Source organism: Microtus pennsylvanicus, chromosome 5 (assembly GCF_037038515.1).
Source record: "Microtus pennsylvanicus isolate mMicPen1 chromosome 5, mMicPen1.hap1, whole genome shotgun sequence".
Taxonomy (NCBI): domain Eukaryota; kingdom Metazoa; phylum Chordata; class Mammalia; order Rodentia; family Cricetidae; genus Microtus; species Microtus pennsylvanicus.
Window position 1 is genome coordinate 103,365,252 of NC_134583.1, and position 20,354 is coordinate 103,385,605.

Consider the following 20,354-nt stretch of genomic DNA (forward strand, 5'->3'; position numbering starts at 1 on the left):
GACAGTGGAGGAGATCACTCTGCCATGAAAAGCATCCTGACACTGAGATTCACACACCGTGTTTACACATGAGAGTAATGCAGTGTTGGCCTTTCTGGGGCTTTTGTGCAAGGAGACTAACTATTCTCCACGAATATTCTCTGTGGGAAGGGATGGTTCTGTTTGGACATTGGCTACTGCCAATAGAATGTTCTACAGTAGATAAAATGATTTTCTACATGTGCCTTCAAGGTCAACCCAGAAAGCTTTACTTGACAGAGCTCATCAGCTAGCAAGCACATCAACTCTACTTCACAAATAAATGCCAGTATGTGTATGAATTGATTTTACAAGGCCAAGTTCTGTCTAATGACCAAATGAAAATCTCTTATTTTTTTTTTTTGCTTTTGCTTTGAATAAGATCTTTCTCCTCAGTTTCCCCCATAAAGTTAGAATTAACAGGATAAGATATATCTGAGTAAAATAAGTGTTTCTTTATTGTATGTTTAGATCTCCAGATTTCCACATCCATGTTCAGCCAGTACAGCACCTGTGCATGAGCATGCATGTGCACACACACACACACACACACACACACGCCACATCCCAGGTTCTCTGATTCTAAGCAACCACCCTAATCTTAATCCTTTAAATGTGATTATTATTATTATCATTATTATTACTTTAGGTAATTCTGGGAATTCTACTTCCTCCTTCAATTCTCAGCTTGGAGTTCAAGAACAAAGACGACATGCCCTATATGACTCAGGCCCAAGAAATTCACCTCCAAGAGAAGGAGCCAGAGGAGCCAGAGAAGACCACAAAGGAGAAAGATGAAGAGGACATGGAGCTAACAGTAAGAAAACACTACACTGTTTTTCTCCCAAGCCACTCACGTATTGATATTGTTAAGGTTCAATAATGCTTGAGATAAGGGTTCCCTGGCTTCCTGCCAGGTTTAATCATGTAAGTGTTGAGATTACAGTATCATAAAAGTTTCCTCTTTGTGCACAAACAGCAGGGCTATAAGATCCAACTGTATGTGAAGTCCTTCTGCCAACGATGCTACAGAACAAATCAGTGAAATTCAAAGCCAGGCGACCTCAATTTTCCAGGCAAGCATCCATTGATAAACATGACAATGTGACTGGCAAGAGAGAGAGGGAAGCCATGAGCTGTGAGCAGCCAGCTTTGCTAAGCTGGGGCCATTCTGCTGGTCAGAAGCTAAGACTGTATCTGTCTTCAGGGTCAAAGTCACAAACCCATCACTAATTGAATTTTGAGCTTTGTGGAAAGCTTTTATTAGCGCTTCCTGGTACAATTATAGAACATGGATGCTTTGTTCTGCAGCGAGAACAAGACAGCTGTGCACGGAAGCACTTCCCGCAGCCCCCACCCAAGTGACATGACTGCCACTGGCTTGTGTCCAAAGGCTAAAAATAGTCTGTGCCTGTGCTATTAAAGGGACAAATAGGGCTTCATAGCTTGGGAGAGCTGCATCAAACAGCAGCTCCACAGGGACAGGTCTGTAGCACCTCAGCCTCCCTCAGCACCCTAGCCACTGGCTCTAGGAGTAATGACCCAGAAGGAACTGTAAGAGGAGAAGATGAAAATTGGGTTGGCTCAGGTGACAAAAAAGACATTGCATGAGTCTCATCATCGGGACCACCATGGGACAACCTTCCTCCATAGGCAGTCCTTTCTAGAAACCCCTTCCTGGGATCTGTTGATAGATATGACCCTTCGCTGACTGGATGAAAAGCCAATTTTTGTTTCAGTTCCAAGATCTTTGTAAAAACCTAGGTAGGCACCTGCCCTGTCCTGCCTTGCGATAGCAGCACACTGCCTTCCCTGTAGAGCATGTCATAATTTTGGTCTCTGAATGCCTCAATAAAATGGTTTTTTAATCATGGTTAGTGTTGATTCTGGGTTCTTCCTGGCTGTCTCAACAGAGAGGTAAAAAGTATATGCTTTAAAGCCCGGCGGTGGTGGTGCACGCCTTTAATCCCAGCACTCGGGAGGCAGAGGCAGGCGGATCTCTGTGAGTTCGAGGCCAGCCTGGTCTACAAGAGCTAGTTCCAGGACAGGAACCAAAAAAGCTACGGAGAAACCCTGTCTTGAAAAATCAAAAAAAAAAAAAAGTATATGCTTTAGAGTCAGAATCCTGTGCAGTGTGATGTTTTATTATTTTGGCTTTTTTTGGAGGGCCAGCTCCCAAATAAATCATATACAGAGGCTGATTCTTAGTCATGAATGCCCGGCCTTAGCTTGGCTTGTTTCTTGACAGCTTTTCTTAAATTATCCCAACTACCTTTTTCCTCTGGGCTCTTATCTTTTTCTATTTCTGCATATCTATCTTTCTTTATTTCCTTCTCTGAGGCTTGCTGTGTAGCTAGGTGGCTGGCCCCTGATGTCTTCCTCTCCTTGTTCTCTTGTTCCTCTTTCTTCCTTGGTTCTCCTTCTTTTTACTCTCTGCCTGCCATCCCCACCTATCCTTGTTCCTGCCTTGCTATTGACTGTTTAGCTCTTTATTAGACCAATCAGGTGTTTTAGACAGGCAAAGAGCCACAGCTTCACAGAGTTAAACAAATGCAGCACAAACAAAAGTAACATGACTTCAAATAATGTTCCCCAACAATCCTGCCCCTTCACCTACTTGCTATATAACCTTAAACACAATTTCATTCCATCATCAGTGGGAGCAGAGTTTTGTCTGCCTTGCGGGTGGTTGTGTGATTTAAGAATAAACCACTTAGACACATACACATAAGCTACTTAGACTAACAACTAGGCATTAACAAATGTTTGCTTATGTTGTTGAAATGGCACTGCATACTCTCTCTGCCTTTGCCATGGGACCACATCATGCCCATCAGGTGCACATTGTTCTACTTCCCAGATTAGAAAGCAAGGACTCAGAGATTAAATTGCCCACATTTAGCCAGCTGGTTAGTTGCAAATGTGAGATTAGAATCCAAGAATCCATACTCCATTGGCTGTTGTTATACATTTAACAACCTCAGCCAGTTGCCAAGGGCAAGAGGGAATTATTTTCTGTTCTCTTATGGTCCTGCTTAGTGGATTTAATTCACCAGAGTAAAGAGCCTCCAAGGAATGCCAAGTGTCCCAAATCAAGTATGGTGTGGCTCCCTCACAGCCAGCCTCCTGGAAGGACAGTCAGAAGCTGCATGATGCTCACTGTGTCTGGGTATAGAAGAAGAAGGGTGCCTTGTCTACTAAGAGCTTTGGGAAGTATGATCCTTCAGAAAGTCACTGTAGAAGATGGCTCTCAAGTCTCAGAGCATAATGGCCTTGCCAGAGAATATATCCTAACATCTGTGCGTGTCATACAGTTCGATGAGCTGGCTATGAAGAAATCGTTGAAATACTTGAAACTTATATTTGTATGTATTGTGTCAGGTGGTTGAAAACTAAGTCATGTGGAAGTTATCTATGTCCTCAACTTCCCTACAAATTGCAAACACTGCTGTAATTAGATCTCTTAATTTGAAACTTAAGTGCCAAGTACCGCGTCTTATCCCAAATCCTTCTCAATTCTGAGCAGCTATAATGTATGTCTTATCATAGACTCATGTTTATTAAGTTTCAGGCTATGGGGGTTGACTTAGCAGTTCAAGTCCCCAGTCCCACATAAAAAGCCAGCTGTGGTCACATGTGCCTGTAATCCCAGTGCAGGATGGGTAAGCAGAGACAAGAGGTTCACTGGGGCTTGCTGGCCACCACCTCACTTCAGATTCAATGAGAGACCCTGCACCAAGGGACTAGAGAGTGACAGAGTGGGCCACCAGTACTATTCTCCTCTGGCCTCTGCATGTACACATGCACACGTGCACACATATGTGCATACGTCACCCACTCACCACATAATTGCAGAAAAAAAACCTCAATTTCCCAGCATTGTATAATTAACCTTTATATCTTATAACAATGTGGAAGAATTAAAGCCAATACTTTGCCCTGCTATAGATTCTCACAGCATGCACACCTTTCTGGTGAGGGACCTTTAGGTGAGAGTACCTAAGAAGGTCCGCGTTCACTTTGAAGACTACCTAGTATTTACAGACCACTCAGTTAGGTGCCAGGTGTTAATGCATAGGCCCCCAAGGACCATAGCCCAACTTATGGCTAATGAAAGTGGGTCTCAGAGAGTGCACAGATCCTGAGTGTTCATCTTAGAGCTCACCCTCCTGTCTATGTCATCCAAAGCCTACGAGACTTCACTGTTAGGCTCTTTAGTCATCTCTGGGACATCCTGTTGCTTGCTACCCAGACATGGTGTGTCTTCCTGTCCCTAGATTCTGCTGTTTTTGCAATATTTGATCATTATTGTTCATACGGCTACTGTTGTGATGAACAGCAAGGAGATGCATGTGTTTGGAGCTCTCCAGCAGCTTAGAGATGAGGACCGTTGCAGATCAAGCTTGCTTCAAACCTTTCCCCTAACCCATCTGGTTGAAGAGGAAGTCAATGTACCCCAGAGTTAGCACAAAATGGATAACAGCAGTAATTCTAATCTTACAAGGTTTAAAATGGAGGAACCAATGCCCATGCTTTATATGGGTAGAGATATTCCTAATCTAACTAAACTCCAAGCTCTTCAGATGGCTTATAACATGCCCAATCAATCTGCTTTTGACTGGGAAGTCACTAGCATGGGGTAGACAGAATTTGAATCCAGATCTTGCATGTCTCATATACATATGGGAAGAAAGTAACAAAATTGGGACAGATTCCTGTAGCCTGGCCTTCCCAAACGGTGCTTATTATCCCTCGCAGAACTGCCTACTCATTCAGAGAGTCCATGTTGTAGAAGAAAAGAAGGCTCAAGAAATAAGCCCCAAGCTTTCTATTCTTCGAAGAATTACACACCTCATACAAATATAGTGCAAACTCACACATAAGAAAGGCAAGCCTTTCTACTCTCTGGTGTGGGGCTTGTTTTCTTGGGTTCTGTGAGCTCTCAGGCATCATGAACATCCACTCCTCCTCTGCAACACGGCCTACAGAGCCCAGCCATGATGGTCTCTGTTCTCTCCTACTGTAGGCGATGCTGGGGCGAAACAATGGGGAATCATCCAGAAAGAAGGATGAAGAAGAAGTCCAAAGCAGGCACCGGCTAATCCCCGTGGGCCGAAAAATCTATGAGTTCTACAATGCACCCATTGTGAAGTTCTGGTTCTACACTGTAAGCATTTTCCTTCCCCCTTTCTAAAAGGCTAGCCTCAAGGGTGGGCGGTCCTGTCTCGGGTACCTGTGTGGCTTTCTCTGAGCAGCACTGTAAGTACCACGCATGCAGGAAGGGAAGCCCTGTGACCTTGTTTTTCCAGTAGTTTCACAAGATCTGCGAGCTTTGGGGGACAGCTTCTATAGATTGCCTTTCTGCTCGCCACAGAAGGTAAAGGAACTGACAGGGGTGAGAAGAAACAGATGTGCGATATGTATGAGTTAGTTTCACATGCAAACAAATGTCCTCTTCCAGTACATTCCTGTGTTGCCGCACGGAGGAGAACTAGGACAGAGTAACCGATTACAGATGCTCATCCTGGGCTCCAGGGGAACATGGGGGGGGGGGGTCAGATGTAGCACCTCCAGAGACTGACAGCATCTATAAGTAACAACTGCCAACTTGGTAATGACATCAGTCACACTTTCTGACTCGGGCACAATTAAACAGCGCGCAGCTCAAAGCACGAAAACCTCCAGCCCTGGTAAATATTCTCCAGGAATCACACCCTACATGCACTTCCTGCCTCCAAAGTCATGGGCTCTCCCCGAAATGGCATCGAATATCATAGATAGGGACATTGCTGCGGTTCCCTTTTCCTTTTCAGTGACACTTTCCAGTGGTTCTCAACTGCCATAATGCTGTGATTCTTTGATACAGTTCTTCATGTTGTGGTGAACCCCCCAACCATAGAATTATTTTCATGGCTACTTCATAACTGTACTTTTGCTACTGTTACTAATCTGTGCTTTCTGGTGGTCTTAGGTCACCCCTGTGAAAGGGGTCACCCCCAAAGGGTCATGACCAAAAGGTTGAGAGCCCTGGAGCTTAAAGTGATTCTGCCCAGCCTGCTGGAGCTACGCCAGCTGAAGGACAAAGCTTCTGTGTTTCTAGACTTTCTCACGCCAGCTGCAGGGCAGTCATTTGAGTCAACAACAGGGCAATCTAGGTCTGAGGACAAGAGGGGCTCAAAGGACCATGGACGTGGCTTCCTGTGCAGTCCGGGGTGTTATTATTCAACACTGGCTTTAAAGCAAGACTTCACAGCCTCGGCACTGGTGGTATTTTAGCTAGGATCCTTCTTTGCCATGCAGCAGCATCCCTGGTCTGTGCCTACCAGATGCCAGAACCACACTATGTCCTTTAAGGATGACAGCTAAAATGTCTCCAGGCATTTGTGGGATGAAAACTACCACCAGTTAAAAGCCGCTACTTTAAAAGATGATTTTTAATAGAATATGAGAGAATATGAAAACACACATGCCTCATTTATATTCATTTTAGTAAAATAAAATCCCAAATGTATTGACATCCCCAAATCATACCCACCTCAAAATAATATACATCCAAAAATTCAGTTTACATTTTTTATAGCGTTCTTTCAAGCTTGCCCTGTAGAAAGCAGCATAGTTGTGTAGCTGTGACTACATGTGATCTGAAAAGAGGCAGGTGACATATAGGTCTACCTGTGTCCCTCTGTGCTGTATGACCCCAGAAAAGTTACTTTCCCATTCTGTCCATCTGTAAGAGAGAGAAAAAACGACATCATATGTGAAGATTAGTGTGTTGACGGATATAAGGCACGATAATGTCTGGATGCATAAGTACGATGTGGAGGAACTAGTGTTGCTCCTCAACTCCTCACATTTCTGAGAGGGAATCAATGCCAGGTTCGTCTGTCCACGCCACAAGAGAAGTATCATTTATTGACCAGCTGCTGTGTGTAAGCAAGGATCCAGATGCTTCCTAACCTCCCTGAGACTCACAATGATTTCACCAATATAACAGCCGTCCCTCCTTTTTATGCCCACATCTGCCCTTCTCCTTCTATTCTCCTGCCTCAGTTGTCACAACCAAAAAAGGGGGGAGGGGTTTGAAAGCTATAGCCACAGAGGAAACTCCACTCTTACAGTCTACACGCTAGAACTCATTTTTGCATTTTGATTTCATTTATTCTGTGTCACCATGCATCACACCCAGGGATGCTAGGCGAGTATTCTACTGTTAAGCTACAACCCCAGCCTATTTTGTTTGTTTTTTTTAACCTTTCTTTAAAAAGGTTGAAATAAGTTTTAAAAAAAAAATTCAGTGTTTAATACAGCTGGCCACACATGTGCTCTAACAAAAAAAGTTAATTATGACCATTAAAAACAAAATCCTCTTGGCCTACAGAACCCTGAAGATTCGCCATGTGGCCTTTTGTGAATGTTAGCAGATTCCTGGTCTAAAGCATAAGAGAAACTGGTGTAAGGAATTACATAAAGAATGAACCAGCACTTGGATGAACACTGACCTCAATTAGCCTTCCAGGTCTCTGCTCTTTCTTCTTCAGTGGGGTTCAGCATGCCCATCATCTGAGCTCCTTGATTCTCTTGCTCCTTGTTGACCCAACTAAGGCAATTTTCAGCCTCAAATGCTTTCTCATCACCAGTACCCTGGCCAGGGGCTGTCATCCTTGGCACCTCTGTATCAAGGTCATTGGAATCACCTACTACACTTTTGGTTCTGATTTTTTTTTTAAGCCAGGGTCTCACCCAAGTTTTCCTTAAACTTCTGATCACCTGTTTCCACCTCTCAAGGACTGGGATTATACCCATGTGCCAAGTCCATGTGCTGGATCACTTTCAAAACATGCTTTCACCTGGTCTCCACCCTCAGGGCTCTGATGTCATCCCTCTTGGTACTGCATTAGCATTCCCCAGGTCATTGTCTTGAGCTGCTAGGGTTAAAAAGCCCTGCCTGACTCAGAACAGAGAATAGTGAGTTTTAGCCCATTATTTTTTTTTAATTCTCACAATAGGAAAGATTTTATTAGAAATCCCAATTCAAGGATCCATCACGGACCCAACTAAATCAGCTCTGTGGGAGTAGTGGGGAGGTATTGAAGACCCCAGGTGCCTCCAAGGATTACAGAAACCTGGGGCACACTGCTCCGAACATCATTTGCAACAAACTTTAAAACGCTATCTTAGTTCCCTTTCTATTGCTATGACAAAACACCATGTCCAAGGCAACTTAGAGAAGCAAGCATGTAAGTAGGCTTATGGCTTCAGAGAGTTAGCATCTATGATGAGGAAGTGAAGGCATAATGGCGGGAACAGCAGAGAGAGAGAGAGAGAGAGAGAGAGAGAGAGAGAGAGAGGAGAGAGAGAGAGAGAGAGAGAGAGAGAGAGAGAGAGAGAGAGAGGAGAGAGAGAGGAGAGAGAGAGAGAGAGAGAGAGAGAGAGAGAGAGAGAGAGAGAGAGAGAGAGAGAGAGAGAGAGAGAGAGAGAGAGAGAGAGAGAGAGAGAGAGAGAGAGAGAGAGATCCCATCTTGATCTGCAAGTAGGAGAAGAAAGAGCGAGCTCAGAATGAGTCTCTTGAACCCTCAAAGAGCCACTCACTGGAGACCAAGCATTCAGACATATGAACTTATGGGTGCCCTTGTCATTCAGACCACCATGGGAGCTGTATCTTTGTCATTTGGGTTTAGGTCTTCTACAACTGTCCTGGTTAGCCTTGGTAAATCGGTCACACTAAATCCCCCAGTTAGGTTTAAACAATTCCAGCAATTTGTGTTCAAATGTTGACAAAATCCAGGCCTCAAGGTAAACGGATTGCTGGAAATGAGTGCCAAGCTCTTGAGACCCCAACAATGCTTAACAATAAACTTCATCATCAGATTGATGGTCACATTTGCTGTGACCTGTGTTCTGTTAGAATACTTTGCTCTGATTTCCAGAAGTGTACCTTCCTCCTCTCTGACACTCTACCCAAAGGGAACACCCACCTCACTCCCCTATGACCTTTTGACCTTATCTCAGCTTTCCAAAGGAACAGATAAACAGGTGGGTCCCCTTCAGTTCCAAGACAGAAGGAAGCCTGTGATCCAATTGGCTCACAGGCCTTGTCTGTGCAGAGAACCTTTCTCAGTTATGAGCTGTAGAAGATTCAGGTTCAAGGTACAAGCGACCACAGGTCAGGGGACATGATGGGCACTGTGGGTTTCCCTGGCAGTGACAGGCTCTTCCCCAGAGGCCCTAGGTTAAGTGACTTACAGAAGATGACATGCATGGGCTGAAACTTTAACCCAGGGCCACTCCAAGATTCTCTGCCTCCCTTCCTTCCCCCAGATACACCAGACCTGAGTTCAGAGGGTGGGCCCTGTTAGTAAAGTTACTTAAGTTCTAAGACATGGAATTTCTGAAGAAATGAGTTTATGTGTCACTGGGCCAACATGTGACAAGAGGAGACAATGCCTTGGAACATTTTTGCATTGAACTTCGTAAAACACTAAAAGCAGGGCACTTAAGAGTCACTCCACCTTGCTCTAAAGCAACAGAATTTTATTCAATAAAAGGAAGGAAGTGCCCAGGAAGATGGAAATTGAGTGTGTTAGTCTCACCAACTGACTCCCCTCCTTTGTGTTTCATAGCTATGCATACAAGAGCCGCAGAGCATGTCGGTGTTTTCTTGATCATAACCTGAAACCCTGTGAGCCAAGTCACTCTCAAAACCAATTTTTAAAGGATGCCTCTCCCATGAGAAAGTTCCCTGATTCACTAGTGGTTCTGAAGCGGGGAGCTGTGGGAACCTAGGCCTGGGTTGATGTGAGAGTAGTCATGGGGATAGAGAAGATCAAATCGCCCGGGTGGAGGAGTTAAGCTAACCCTCGGCAGCTGCAGCGCTCGCTCACTATCACAATCTGATTGTTCCAGATGCCATGTGCCTTACTTCTGTCATAGGAAGGGCTGGCTGGGAAGTTGCTGGCAGTGCTAGAGTGTTTGCCTACCATGTCCAGGTCTTGACTTATCAGAAAGGGAATTCTGTGCCACAGTTAGGCCTGGCCATGTACATCAATGTAATGGGAATGTCAGAGGTACCTTTGACGCCTATTAAAGTTTGTAAAAACGAAGGGAGAAGCCCATTGGAACACAAGACATCTCTCTGGGCCCATCTCACTGATCTCCTCACCAGGCTGCAGTTTCTACCCCCTAACTTTGCCTTTACAGCCTTCAAAGTCACCCAATGGCTTCAGCATCTTAAATCCTCAATCCTCCCGCCCACATGCTGCCCTGTTTATTGCCACACCACCCCCAAAGAATACAGATTTGAGTCAGCTCACTCTGGGTCCCTGCTCACAGCCCCTGAGGCCAGTCAGTACCTTGCTCAACTTGAAGCATCACCAGCAGGATGTTTCGCCCATCTGCCATCCCCCTCGGGGCAAACGTTCTTAGGCAAGAGCACCACTAATTCTTCTCTTTCCACATTGACATCACTGCATCTTTCAGTAGCAGATTAAAAGCCTGGGCCCTGAGGACTGTTTCCCCACGTCTAGCATTCCAGCCAGTCACATCAGGACTCAAACTCCAGATGCTGGTGCCTCCGGAGAATTAAATCCACAACAGGCCACACACCCCACGCCTTCCTGTAAACCGATTTATTTTCTGTTGTTTTGTTTCAAAGAAACAGAAAACAAACTCCAATGTTCCGAGCAGGGTAGGGAAGGATGACAGTACACAGTGGGAAAGAAGTCAAAACCCTCCCGAAGAAGCCAACCACTGTAGGTCAAAAACATCCACTCAGGAGAGCCGGGGTGGGGGTCCTTTAAGACTAAATCTAGACTACTAACACTGTGGTTTTACCAACTGCTAAGTAGTCTATGTGTCTTTCTTTCCTTCTGGTGGGCATTATCCTACCTGGCATCTTCCAGGGGGAAAAATATACTGTATCACCTTAGTATGGAAAACCATGTCTACACCTAAGCAAGAAGAGCCCTGATAGGCCAGATTCTTTTCTAAGCCAGAGCACTGGGAACACACACACACACTGGTGATTGCCACACAAATTTTACACCATGACACAAAGGTATAAGCAAGGTCCTAGGGTCCCAGAGATACTATAAAGGTTAAAAAAATCAAACATTTATGCAATTATTTTAACTATTACAGCCTTTAAGAAAAAAAAATGTTTGAGGTAGAGATGGCTCAGCAGGTAAAGGCATTTGCCGTCAAGTCCAGAGACCTGAGTTCAAGCCCCAGAACTTGGTAGATGGTGAGAAACAACTTCTGAAAATTGTCCTCAGACCTCCACAGGAATGCACATAGAAAATAAATAAATATTCTTTGTTATTTAAAACTCTCTATTTCGGTTCCTCATGGACTCCCTGTCCTGCTTACTGACCTTACTCCATGCTGCCACGCAGTGGTCTTGCCCAGGGCACAGCCCCCAGGCCTCTGCAGTTCGACTCCTGTACTGTATTCCCTTGCAGCTGGCATACATCGGCTATCTGATGCTCTTCAATTACATCGTGTTAGTGAAGATGGAGCGCTGGCCTTCCACTCAGGAATGGATCGTCATCTCCTACATCTTCACGCTGGGAATTGAGAAGATGAGAGAGGTAACTGCTTCCTAACAGAAAATGGGAGGGAAATGGTGGCTCATCATATCTGAGGATGGAGACTCGAGAAGGATGCTTGGGATCCGAATTAAGCCCCAGACAAGGTTCTGTAAGGCTGCTGGAGGCTGCTGCTTTCCCTCTTTGTCAAACCTAGAGAGGTTTCCTAGGGCAATTCAGTCTATTTTCTGCTCACATGCCTTTTGCCCCAAGACATCCTCCAGAGGGCTTCAATATCATTTACACCTCCCTCTTCTCATCTCTATGAAAATGACTTTTTAAATTTTGCTATTTTTAACTCCCATTTCAACTCCTTACTTGGGGTCTCCTTGGACACTGTCCACCAATCCAGTATCAAGCTCTCCAAATGTGTTCCTGCAGCTTACCGTCAAGCTCAATGACCTGCATTTAATACCCAGAACTCTCATGGTGGACAGAGAGAAACAACTTCAGCAGCACAGGGGAGAGGGGAATGACACACTGCATGTTTTCCTTTACTCAGTTTATCCTGAGTTGATTCCTTCTCGGTGTCTACCACCCCCACACTGGGCACCCGCCAGCCCTTCCACCCCTAGGGAGCACCGTGGAGGATGGAACTCAGTTCTGGTCTCTCGTCACCTCCTTCCATTAGCCTAAGAGGAGTCACTGAAATGCCACCTCCTTTATGATTTGTTTGAAGTCAAAGCTAAGCTTGGGGACAGGAAGTCTTATTCATTGCTAAAAAGAAATGAGCTCTGAGGCAATGGGAAAACTTAGCTATGTGTTACAAAGAGAAAAATGTCTGAACAGGATACATTCTATATGATTCCAGCTATATGAAACCCTGGGGAAACCTAAGGAGATGGAGGTGCTATGGAGATGAGGGGTGCTGTGGAGATGGGGGGTGCTATGGAGATGGGAGGAGCTATGGGGATGGGGAAGTATGGGGATGAAGGGGAGCTATGGGGATGGAGGAGCTACGGGGATGAGGGGGAGTTATGGAGATGAGGGGGAGCTATGGAGATGAGGGGGAGCTATGGAGATGGGGGAGCTATAGGGATGGAGGAGCTATGGGGATGAAGAGGAGCTATGGGGTGGTGGAGCCATGGGATGGGGGAGCTATGGGGATGGAGGAGCTATGGGGATGAGGGGGAACTATGGGGATGAGGGAGAGCTATGGGGTGGTGGAGCCATTGGGATGGGGGAGCTATGGGGATGAGGGGGAGATATGGGGATGAGGGGGAGATATGGGGATGAAGGAGACTATGGGGTGCTAGAGCCATGGGGATGGGGGAGCTATGGGAGTGGGGGAGCTATGGGGGTGGGGGAGCCATGAAATGATAAGAAGATTGATGGTTGCCCAGGGTTGGACATTGGAAGGATGGTAAGTGAAGCCCAGAGCTTCTAAGAGTACAAAAGTATTTTGTATGCTACACTAGTGATGGATTCATATCATTCTACACATGTTCAAATTTATAGAATGTTATAGAACGTACCCTACCAAAAGTGAACCCTGATAGAACCTCTAGTCTTTGGGTGATGGAGGCTGTTGATAATGGAAGAGGCTGTGCCTTTGCAGGGGCCAGGAGACACCAAGGAAAGTGCTTCTTGTGAACTTAAAACTGTTTTTTAAGCTTAAATAATTTAAAAAAAAAAAAAAGAGGAAGAAAAGCCAACCCCAGTGGCCCCTGAGATTCCAAGCGCTTCTAAAATCTATGTGGTCAAGAAACAGTCCACAAGAGGGCGCAACAATCCTGCTCAGTGCTCCCCACAAACTCCTACCTCACCAGAGAGAACCTGCAGGGAAGACAGGCTTGCAAGGTGAGGCCGACTCCTCTGCATGTTCCCAGAAACTGCAGTGAGTGGGAGGGGCCTTTTCAGTAGGGAAGGATCCTGTCAAGCCTGTGCAGCCCTGGGCGCCCCAGCACAATCCTAGTTTCTGTATTTCAGTGGGTGGGCACAGAAGGCAATGGGGCCACAAACCCACCTTCATCACCCAGACACATTCCAAAAAGAAAGATGCCATATCCATTAAATGTGACTGCATTGAGATTTAAACACACACACATACAAAAAGAAAGAAAAAAACTCGCCAGCACCTTTCTCTGGGGCTATGTGGGCGTTATTTTGATTCTAATTAGTATTTCCCCCTCCTGAGAGCTTGGGAATGGTGCATAAGTCCCAACTGATTAGAGACTAAGGATTGAGGCAGCGAGACCCCTTGTGCTGCTCCAGCCTGTTCTTCGCCCTGTGTCCCACCATTCGCGGTGCCTCCCATCGCCTGTGCAGTGCTGTGGACTTGGAAACTGAAAAAAACAGTAATAAATTTGCCTGGGATTTTGTGTCGCTCTGAGAACTGAGCCTGCTCCCGCCAGGGGCCCTGCCTCTGTGTAGTGCCAGCTGGCACTCCCGAGACTTCACACCCAGCCACATATTCCTTCCCCATCGCAAGCAGAGGAGGCAAAGACTAGAGTGTGGAGACTGGAGGCTGTCCAGGGACTAGGCTGGAAGAAGATGGGAAGCAGCCTGTACTCCTCGGACTGTTCTAGAAAGGCTGCCAAGCGGGCAGGCTGCCAGCAACCTCCAGGCCCGGCCGTCCATTTCTTGTGAAGCTGCATGTCACGGCAGGCAGGGTGGGGCTTCCGATACTGGGTCAGGGCTGGGTCAGCTGAGAAGTGCTTGCCGCTGGGGGAAGATGTTAAGAAGTGGGGTCGTGGCCATTTTTGTGCGTGATCTTTTTCTCCGCTATTGGTGAGGTCGCCTCTCACCCCATGCCCCTGCCTTGAACTCTGGAAGGAGTGGCTCGGCTATTGAGTGGTTGACAATTCCCACAAGTATCGGCCTTCCCGCCTCCTTGTGGTTGGCACACAAGCCCTCGGGAACCCAGACGCAAGATCCTGGAAGCATGGAAAAGTTCGCATGTTTCCGTGCCTCCCAGGCAAACACCAGGAAGGCTGTGGTTTCATGCGCTGCTGGTCCCATTCTGCTCTCCACATACTTCTGCACGTAGTCACCCGAGCCAGCCGCAGCAAACCCTTAATCGTATGGAGCTGTTTACAGCAGGCCTTAGTAGACATTATCTCACCCAGTTCTCCCCCAAGTCTGTGAGGTCAGTGACAGCCTTAATCGCATCCATCCCCGCTTTACGGGTCTGGGAAACAAGATGGAGCAATTGTTTGGTATGCTATGGATAGAGAAGAGAGCGGGGTCTGAAACTTGTTTGGTCATCTGAACCGCTCTTCCCTTTCCACTCCCCCTGCGATGCTCTACTGTGTCCCACGATACCAAGGCCTGTGCTACGGGCTGGCTTAGCAGTGATGGGGCAGAGGAGGAGCTCTCCTTTCCCCTCCTTTTCTCCCCCTCCTCTCTTTCCTCACTGTCTCTCATCTATCCTCTCTCTCTCTCTCTCTCTCTCTCTCTCTCTCTCTCTCTCTCTCTCTCTCTCTCTCTCTCTCTCTCTCTCTCCCCCCCCCCCAGCAGTTTTAGTGATGTGTGAACAAGTGGGCGGGCTTCGCCAAGGCCTGGCCCATCCTCCCTGCCCCTATTTCCCCATGCACATGCGCAATTTGTATCTAGTTAAGCTGGAACTAGAGGCTGAGGAGCTGACAGAACAGCAACAACTTCAGGGGATACTGGTGGGTAGGTAGGACAGTAGATGTCCCAACATGGTCGCTGGGAGCCTGCAAGGACAGCAAATCCCCTGGCCCAACCCCCACACCTGCTGAAGTAGGAAGTCAGTGCCAGGAATCAGGTATCTGTGTTTTGGAGCAATGGAGGCTTCTGCAGCTGGAATGGTCAACAGAGGCCTTCCTAGGAAGGGGACAGCTGAATAAAGAGCTTAAGGATAAGGAGTCAAACCTACAGACTCAGGGGAAGGAATTACGCACGCGAGTGTCCTGGGCGCAGGCTAAACTTGCTAAGCCTCCAAGCAAGTCAGTGTGGCTATGGGGGCAGAACGACTGAGAATGCGGTGGGATGTGAAGTGGGCCGCGGGGAGGAGCCTGGCTTCCGGTCTGTTTATAATGAAAGCCATCAGAAAGTCTGAGTATATACTTACCGTGGTTTGCTTGTCCCTCGTCTCCTTTTTTTAAGAAATGAGGTATAATTTACCAGTAATGAAAGGAACCCCCGCTTAGGGTCCAGCTTGATGAGTCTTTGCTTACACCATCAACTGCGTATTCATCAACCACATCAAGGGTTAGGTCCTTAAAGAGCTTACTGTGTGTTGCTCAGAAACTGGGCGGTAGGCTGGTGGCCATAATGACAACAGATATGTCCTGAGAAGACCGTAGCAGCCATGTGCCTGTAATGGGACGTAGAATTCAGTGGCAATCACGGAGATGATGATGAGTCATTAATGGGGTTGTACTTCGGGCGACGATTTGGAGACACAAGAGAGGAATGGAGGTGTCCTGTAGGAGTGGTCCATGTCACTCAGTCCTGAAGGCTGGATACGGGTATCTATGTAATGTTATAGCAAAAGCCTGCAATGGCTCAGCATTGCCAGACCATCCCAAAAATCAGACCTGTTGTTTACATCTGTGCACATCTAGATTACCTACGTTTAGTTCAGTTATGCATCCCTAGCATACAGGTATTCAACGAGACACAGGTCTCCCTAGCCCCTTCCATCAGCTGATAGACAGAGCGCTTCCCAGCGGAGCTGAAAGGATACAAGAAAGCAGGCCTAACCCTCTCTCTGCCTTCTAGATCCTGATGTCAGAGCCTGGCAAGCTGCTGCAGAAGGTGAGGGTGTGGCTGCAGGAATACTGGAACGTCACCGACCTCATCGCTATCCTTCTCTTCTCGGTGGGAATGATCCTCCGTCTTCAAGACCAGCCCTTCAGGAGTGACGGGAGGGTCATCTACTGTGTGAACATCATTTATTGGTACATCCGTTTGCTGGACATCTTCGGCGTGAACAAGTATCTGGGCCCATATGTAATGATGATTGGGAAAATGGTAAGCAAGGGCATTTGGGGCCGTTGTCATTTTTCCCCGGAGGAGGATCCCTGATAATACAAAGAGAGATGTGATTCGTTTGGATTTGCCACTGAGGTCTGCATGAGATGGCCCCAGGGGTGCTTCAGGGTTTTTAATTTCCTTTAAGTGTTTGCAAAGTTGACTCTATTACTATATAAAAACTAAAGAAAGCAATCATCAGCTGCCTTTTTTTCTAACTGAAGCATATGGGAAGATCACTTGCTTTATGGCAGGCACTGGCTTAAGAGCCCAGCAAAGCCAAGCAGTGGTGGTGCACGCCTTTGATCCCATCACTCAGGAGGCAGAGACAGACAGATCTCTGAGTTTGAGGCCAGCCTGGTCTACAGAGCAGGTTACAGGATGATCAGGGCTACACATAGAGACCCTAGCTAGGAAAAGAATAGGAAAAATAGTTAAGCAAAGATGCCGTTTTGTGAGGTTGGGACAAAGGGAAAGGAAGGGAAGTACTTGACATGCAGAGTGAAAAGCTCTTCATGGTAACATCTTATGGAGTCCAGAAGGGTCGGTCGCTCACAGGTCAAGACAGATTGACACAGAACGTTCTCGGTGGGCGGTCATGGAGGACTACTTGGTCTCCACTGAAAACTGCTAACAAATTTTGAAGACTCATAGAAGGTGAGTTTTTGAGGCAACATTTGAAGCTGGGTGTAGTTGTACTCACTCAGAATACCCCAACACTTGGGGAGCTAAGGACGTGAGATCCCAGGCCATCCAGGGTCAGTTAACATAGCAAAAGCTTATCTCAAAAAATCTGATGTAAAATAAGATAAACTTTTTTTAACTCTTTTAAAAAGTGGAGTCTAGTCCACAAAGGGAGGAGCGGGGTTAAGTTGATCTGAGTTAGGTAGGCAGACTCTGAGTACTAGGGAAAACTGTGACTGAACCTGGCTCCTGAGGGAGACACCTGCTCCTCTAAATTCTTTAAAATAGAAGAATCTCAAGTGGTGAGTTAATGTACCTCTATACAAATGTCTGAGAATTTCAACTTCCTGGCTATATTCTAGTTTTCAGAATTTTCCCATAAAGACTGAGCCTGGGGTAGCCAGCATCAGTGTGATCCTGATGGCAGGCATAGAGTGGAGGTGGGGTGCTGGGCTCATGAGCTTCTTCCTCAGACAGTCTAGGGGAATTACCAGAACCTGATGCCCGCATGTATATCTCCGACACGTGGAAAGCTAAGAATATCCACCCTATCTGGAAAAATACCCCCTCATAAGAATCTCTTTGGGATCGTCTCTCTAGTTCCCTCCTATGAGTTGTTGAAACCAGCAAGTGGCATTATAGATGCCCCTTTTTACTGCCAGTCAAGTTGACAGGCATCATTGCTAATTCAGTATTTATTAAACATCTGCATATGAATTCTACTGAAATACATCTTAAATAACCAGAAATCTTCCTGTTAATAAAAAAAACAAAACAAAAAAATCCATGCAAAGAAAGGAAAGATTTAAATTCAAAATGAATTTCCTTTACTCCTTGATATTCCATTCGCGGCCTTCTAAGGCAACAAAGAGCAGCAAATATGTACTTTGCAGAGCTGCGATCGTTAGGACCGGCAGTGCTCAACAATAGCTGGCTCGCGGTCAGCTGGCTGGTAAATTGCGTCTCCTATTGTTACGCTCAAACTGTCTTTGTAAAGGACAATGAAGGAAGGAAAGTTTATAAACACACACTGTCTTCTATATAACCAACCTTTCTTACACAAGCTTGGAATTATCACACCGACGCTGTTTAGGGTAAATAGCACCAGACACATTCTAGAGAACAGAAACATGGGTTCTGGAGCTTCAGTCACACACACTGAACCCAGTTCAGCTTGATATTGTGTGGGGAGAGGGCAGGGTGTATATTATTTGTTTATTCCGCCCTTATGTCTTCATTAAACAAGGGCTTTGAGACTCCGGGGAAAATTCTTATGTCTAAAGGTAGACCCTGGGGAATGGGTTTGAAGGATGGGAGGGACCTGGGTATCCTGCTCCCAACTTACATAGGAAAATGTGCATATGGATTTTCGAGAGAAAACAGGCCTTTTTTGAGAGTCTCAAATACATTTCGAAGCGAACTGAGAAAAAGATATCAAACTATAACAGCTTGGAAATCAGGCCAATTTTTCTCCACCTTGGCACATATTTTTATTTTTTTAAAAAGTGTCTCACTATGTAACTCAGCCTGTCCTGGACTTTACCCTCCTCCTGCCTTCACCTCCTCAGTGCTAGGGCTACAGGCATGCACAACACACCCAGGTGAGACTGCGTAATTCTTTGTTGAAAAGTCTGCATACTGCAGAATGTTTAACACCAGAGAAAAAGAGAGAGAGGGGGAGAGAGAAGAAGAGAAGAGTTAGGACAACAAAGATGTCTCCAAACATTACCAAATGTCCCCGAAGCACAGAGCTGCCCTCTGTCATGAACTACTACATTAGGCTCCCATTTTAGCTCTCTTTATTAAAATACAAATGAAATGCCACTACATTTCCCTTTTTTGTCTAAAATAAAAAGATTATTAATTAGGAGATTATTTAATCTGATAGTTTTTTATGATAACCTTATTTTAACAGAATATTCAAAGACCCAAACCAAGTCAATTATTTTTTAAAAAGTCTAGGTGGCATTTAAATATTTGAAATATCTAAAGTTACATTAATGCAGTGAGATTATCTTAATTTCCGTGCCTATCATTTTAATAATGGCGTAATTACCCCGGTTTTGACTAAAATAAAACCTTACTAAGAAATGAGGAGGAGGGCTGTGATGTCTTTTCTCCGCTTTTTAACTTATGAATGACTTCATTTATCAGTCAGGAATAAGTAGGAAATTTGGGGACTTTGAGTTCTTACAGGATGCTTTTAAGATAATTAGTTCAATAATTGAGTCATCGATCCAGAAGGTAGATAAAATCCATCCTTGGAGTTTATCAGTGAGCCAGATGGATGGCAAGCTGGAAGCTGAGGAGTCTTCCCAGATGTGTTATATACAAAGCCCCCACCTTTAGAGGCGCCCTCTTTCCTACTCCACACCCAGGAAGCCCAGCGCCTTGGTCTCTGGACACCAAACACAGGATGGCCAGGTGCTCATTCTGAAATCGTTTTCTGTGTTGGCAATGTCAAGGAAACCAACCAGTGCATCAAATAAATACCTGACAACACAGAACCCCTTCGTCCCTTCCCGCTGTGAATCCTGTTCATATGCAGGTCCAGGTTTACCTGAAATCCTGACTCTGCCCTTGCGTATTTTATTTCTCAAGGAAACTGTAACTGTGGACTAACTCCCTTATGTAACATGGAATAGAAGCCATGATAAGAGCTGTGCGATACTGTGCCAGACACCATGGGAGATGCGTCTCAGTCCTCAAAACTGTTAAACCCCGTGGAATTGATCTTAGGCCTTCCTATATTAATTAAATAAACAGACTCTGGGAGAAACAGGGACAAGGGTCAAACTCCTGACTCCAGATCCTGGCCTTCCAATAATAACACATTAGCATTTATGAGAATTACCGCATAGTCATTGAGTCAAAGGTAATCGCGTGATTGTTATTATTATCCCACTTACAACATTTAAAAACAAGGTTAAGCACCGCATTCCAGGCCACTTAGCCAACTTTCTTTTTTCTTTTTTAATGGTCAGGAGAAAGTTTTCTTTGGTGGATTTTTTTTCTCACATAGCTATTTTTGCTAGCAGTCAGGATCAAAATCCAGGTTGTCTGGCACCTGAGAGCTTGTGCTTCCTCCCCACCGTGGGTATTCTCTGTTGAACACGCTGAAAGACACTT

General features: G+C 45.8%; 1 protein-coding gene across 29 annotated transcripts in view; it reads left to right on the forward strand.

Annotated features, from left to right (window-relative positions):
• Trpm3 (transient receptor potential cation channel subfamily M member 3) overlaps positions 1–20,354 on the forward strand; it is a 787,998-nt gene that overhangs the window by 708,093 nt on the left and 59,551 nt on the right. For all 29 annotated transcript variants that reach the window (XM_075973702.1, XM_075973688.1, XM_075973693.1 and 26 more), the window contains 4 exons: positions 668–835; positions 5,045–5,185; positions 11,475–11,603; positions 16,290–16,541. In XM_075973702.1, coding sequence (XP_075829817.1) covers positions 668–835; positions 5,045–5,185; positions 11,475–11,603; positions 16,290–16,541 — 690 coding nt within the window. The remainder of the gene's footprint in view (positions 1–667; positions 836–5,044; positions 5,186–11,474; positions 11,604–16,289; positions 16,542–20,354) is intronic.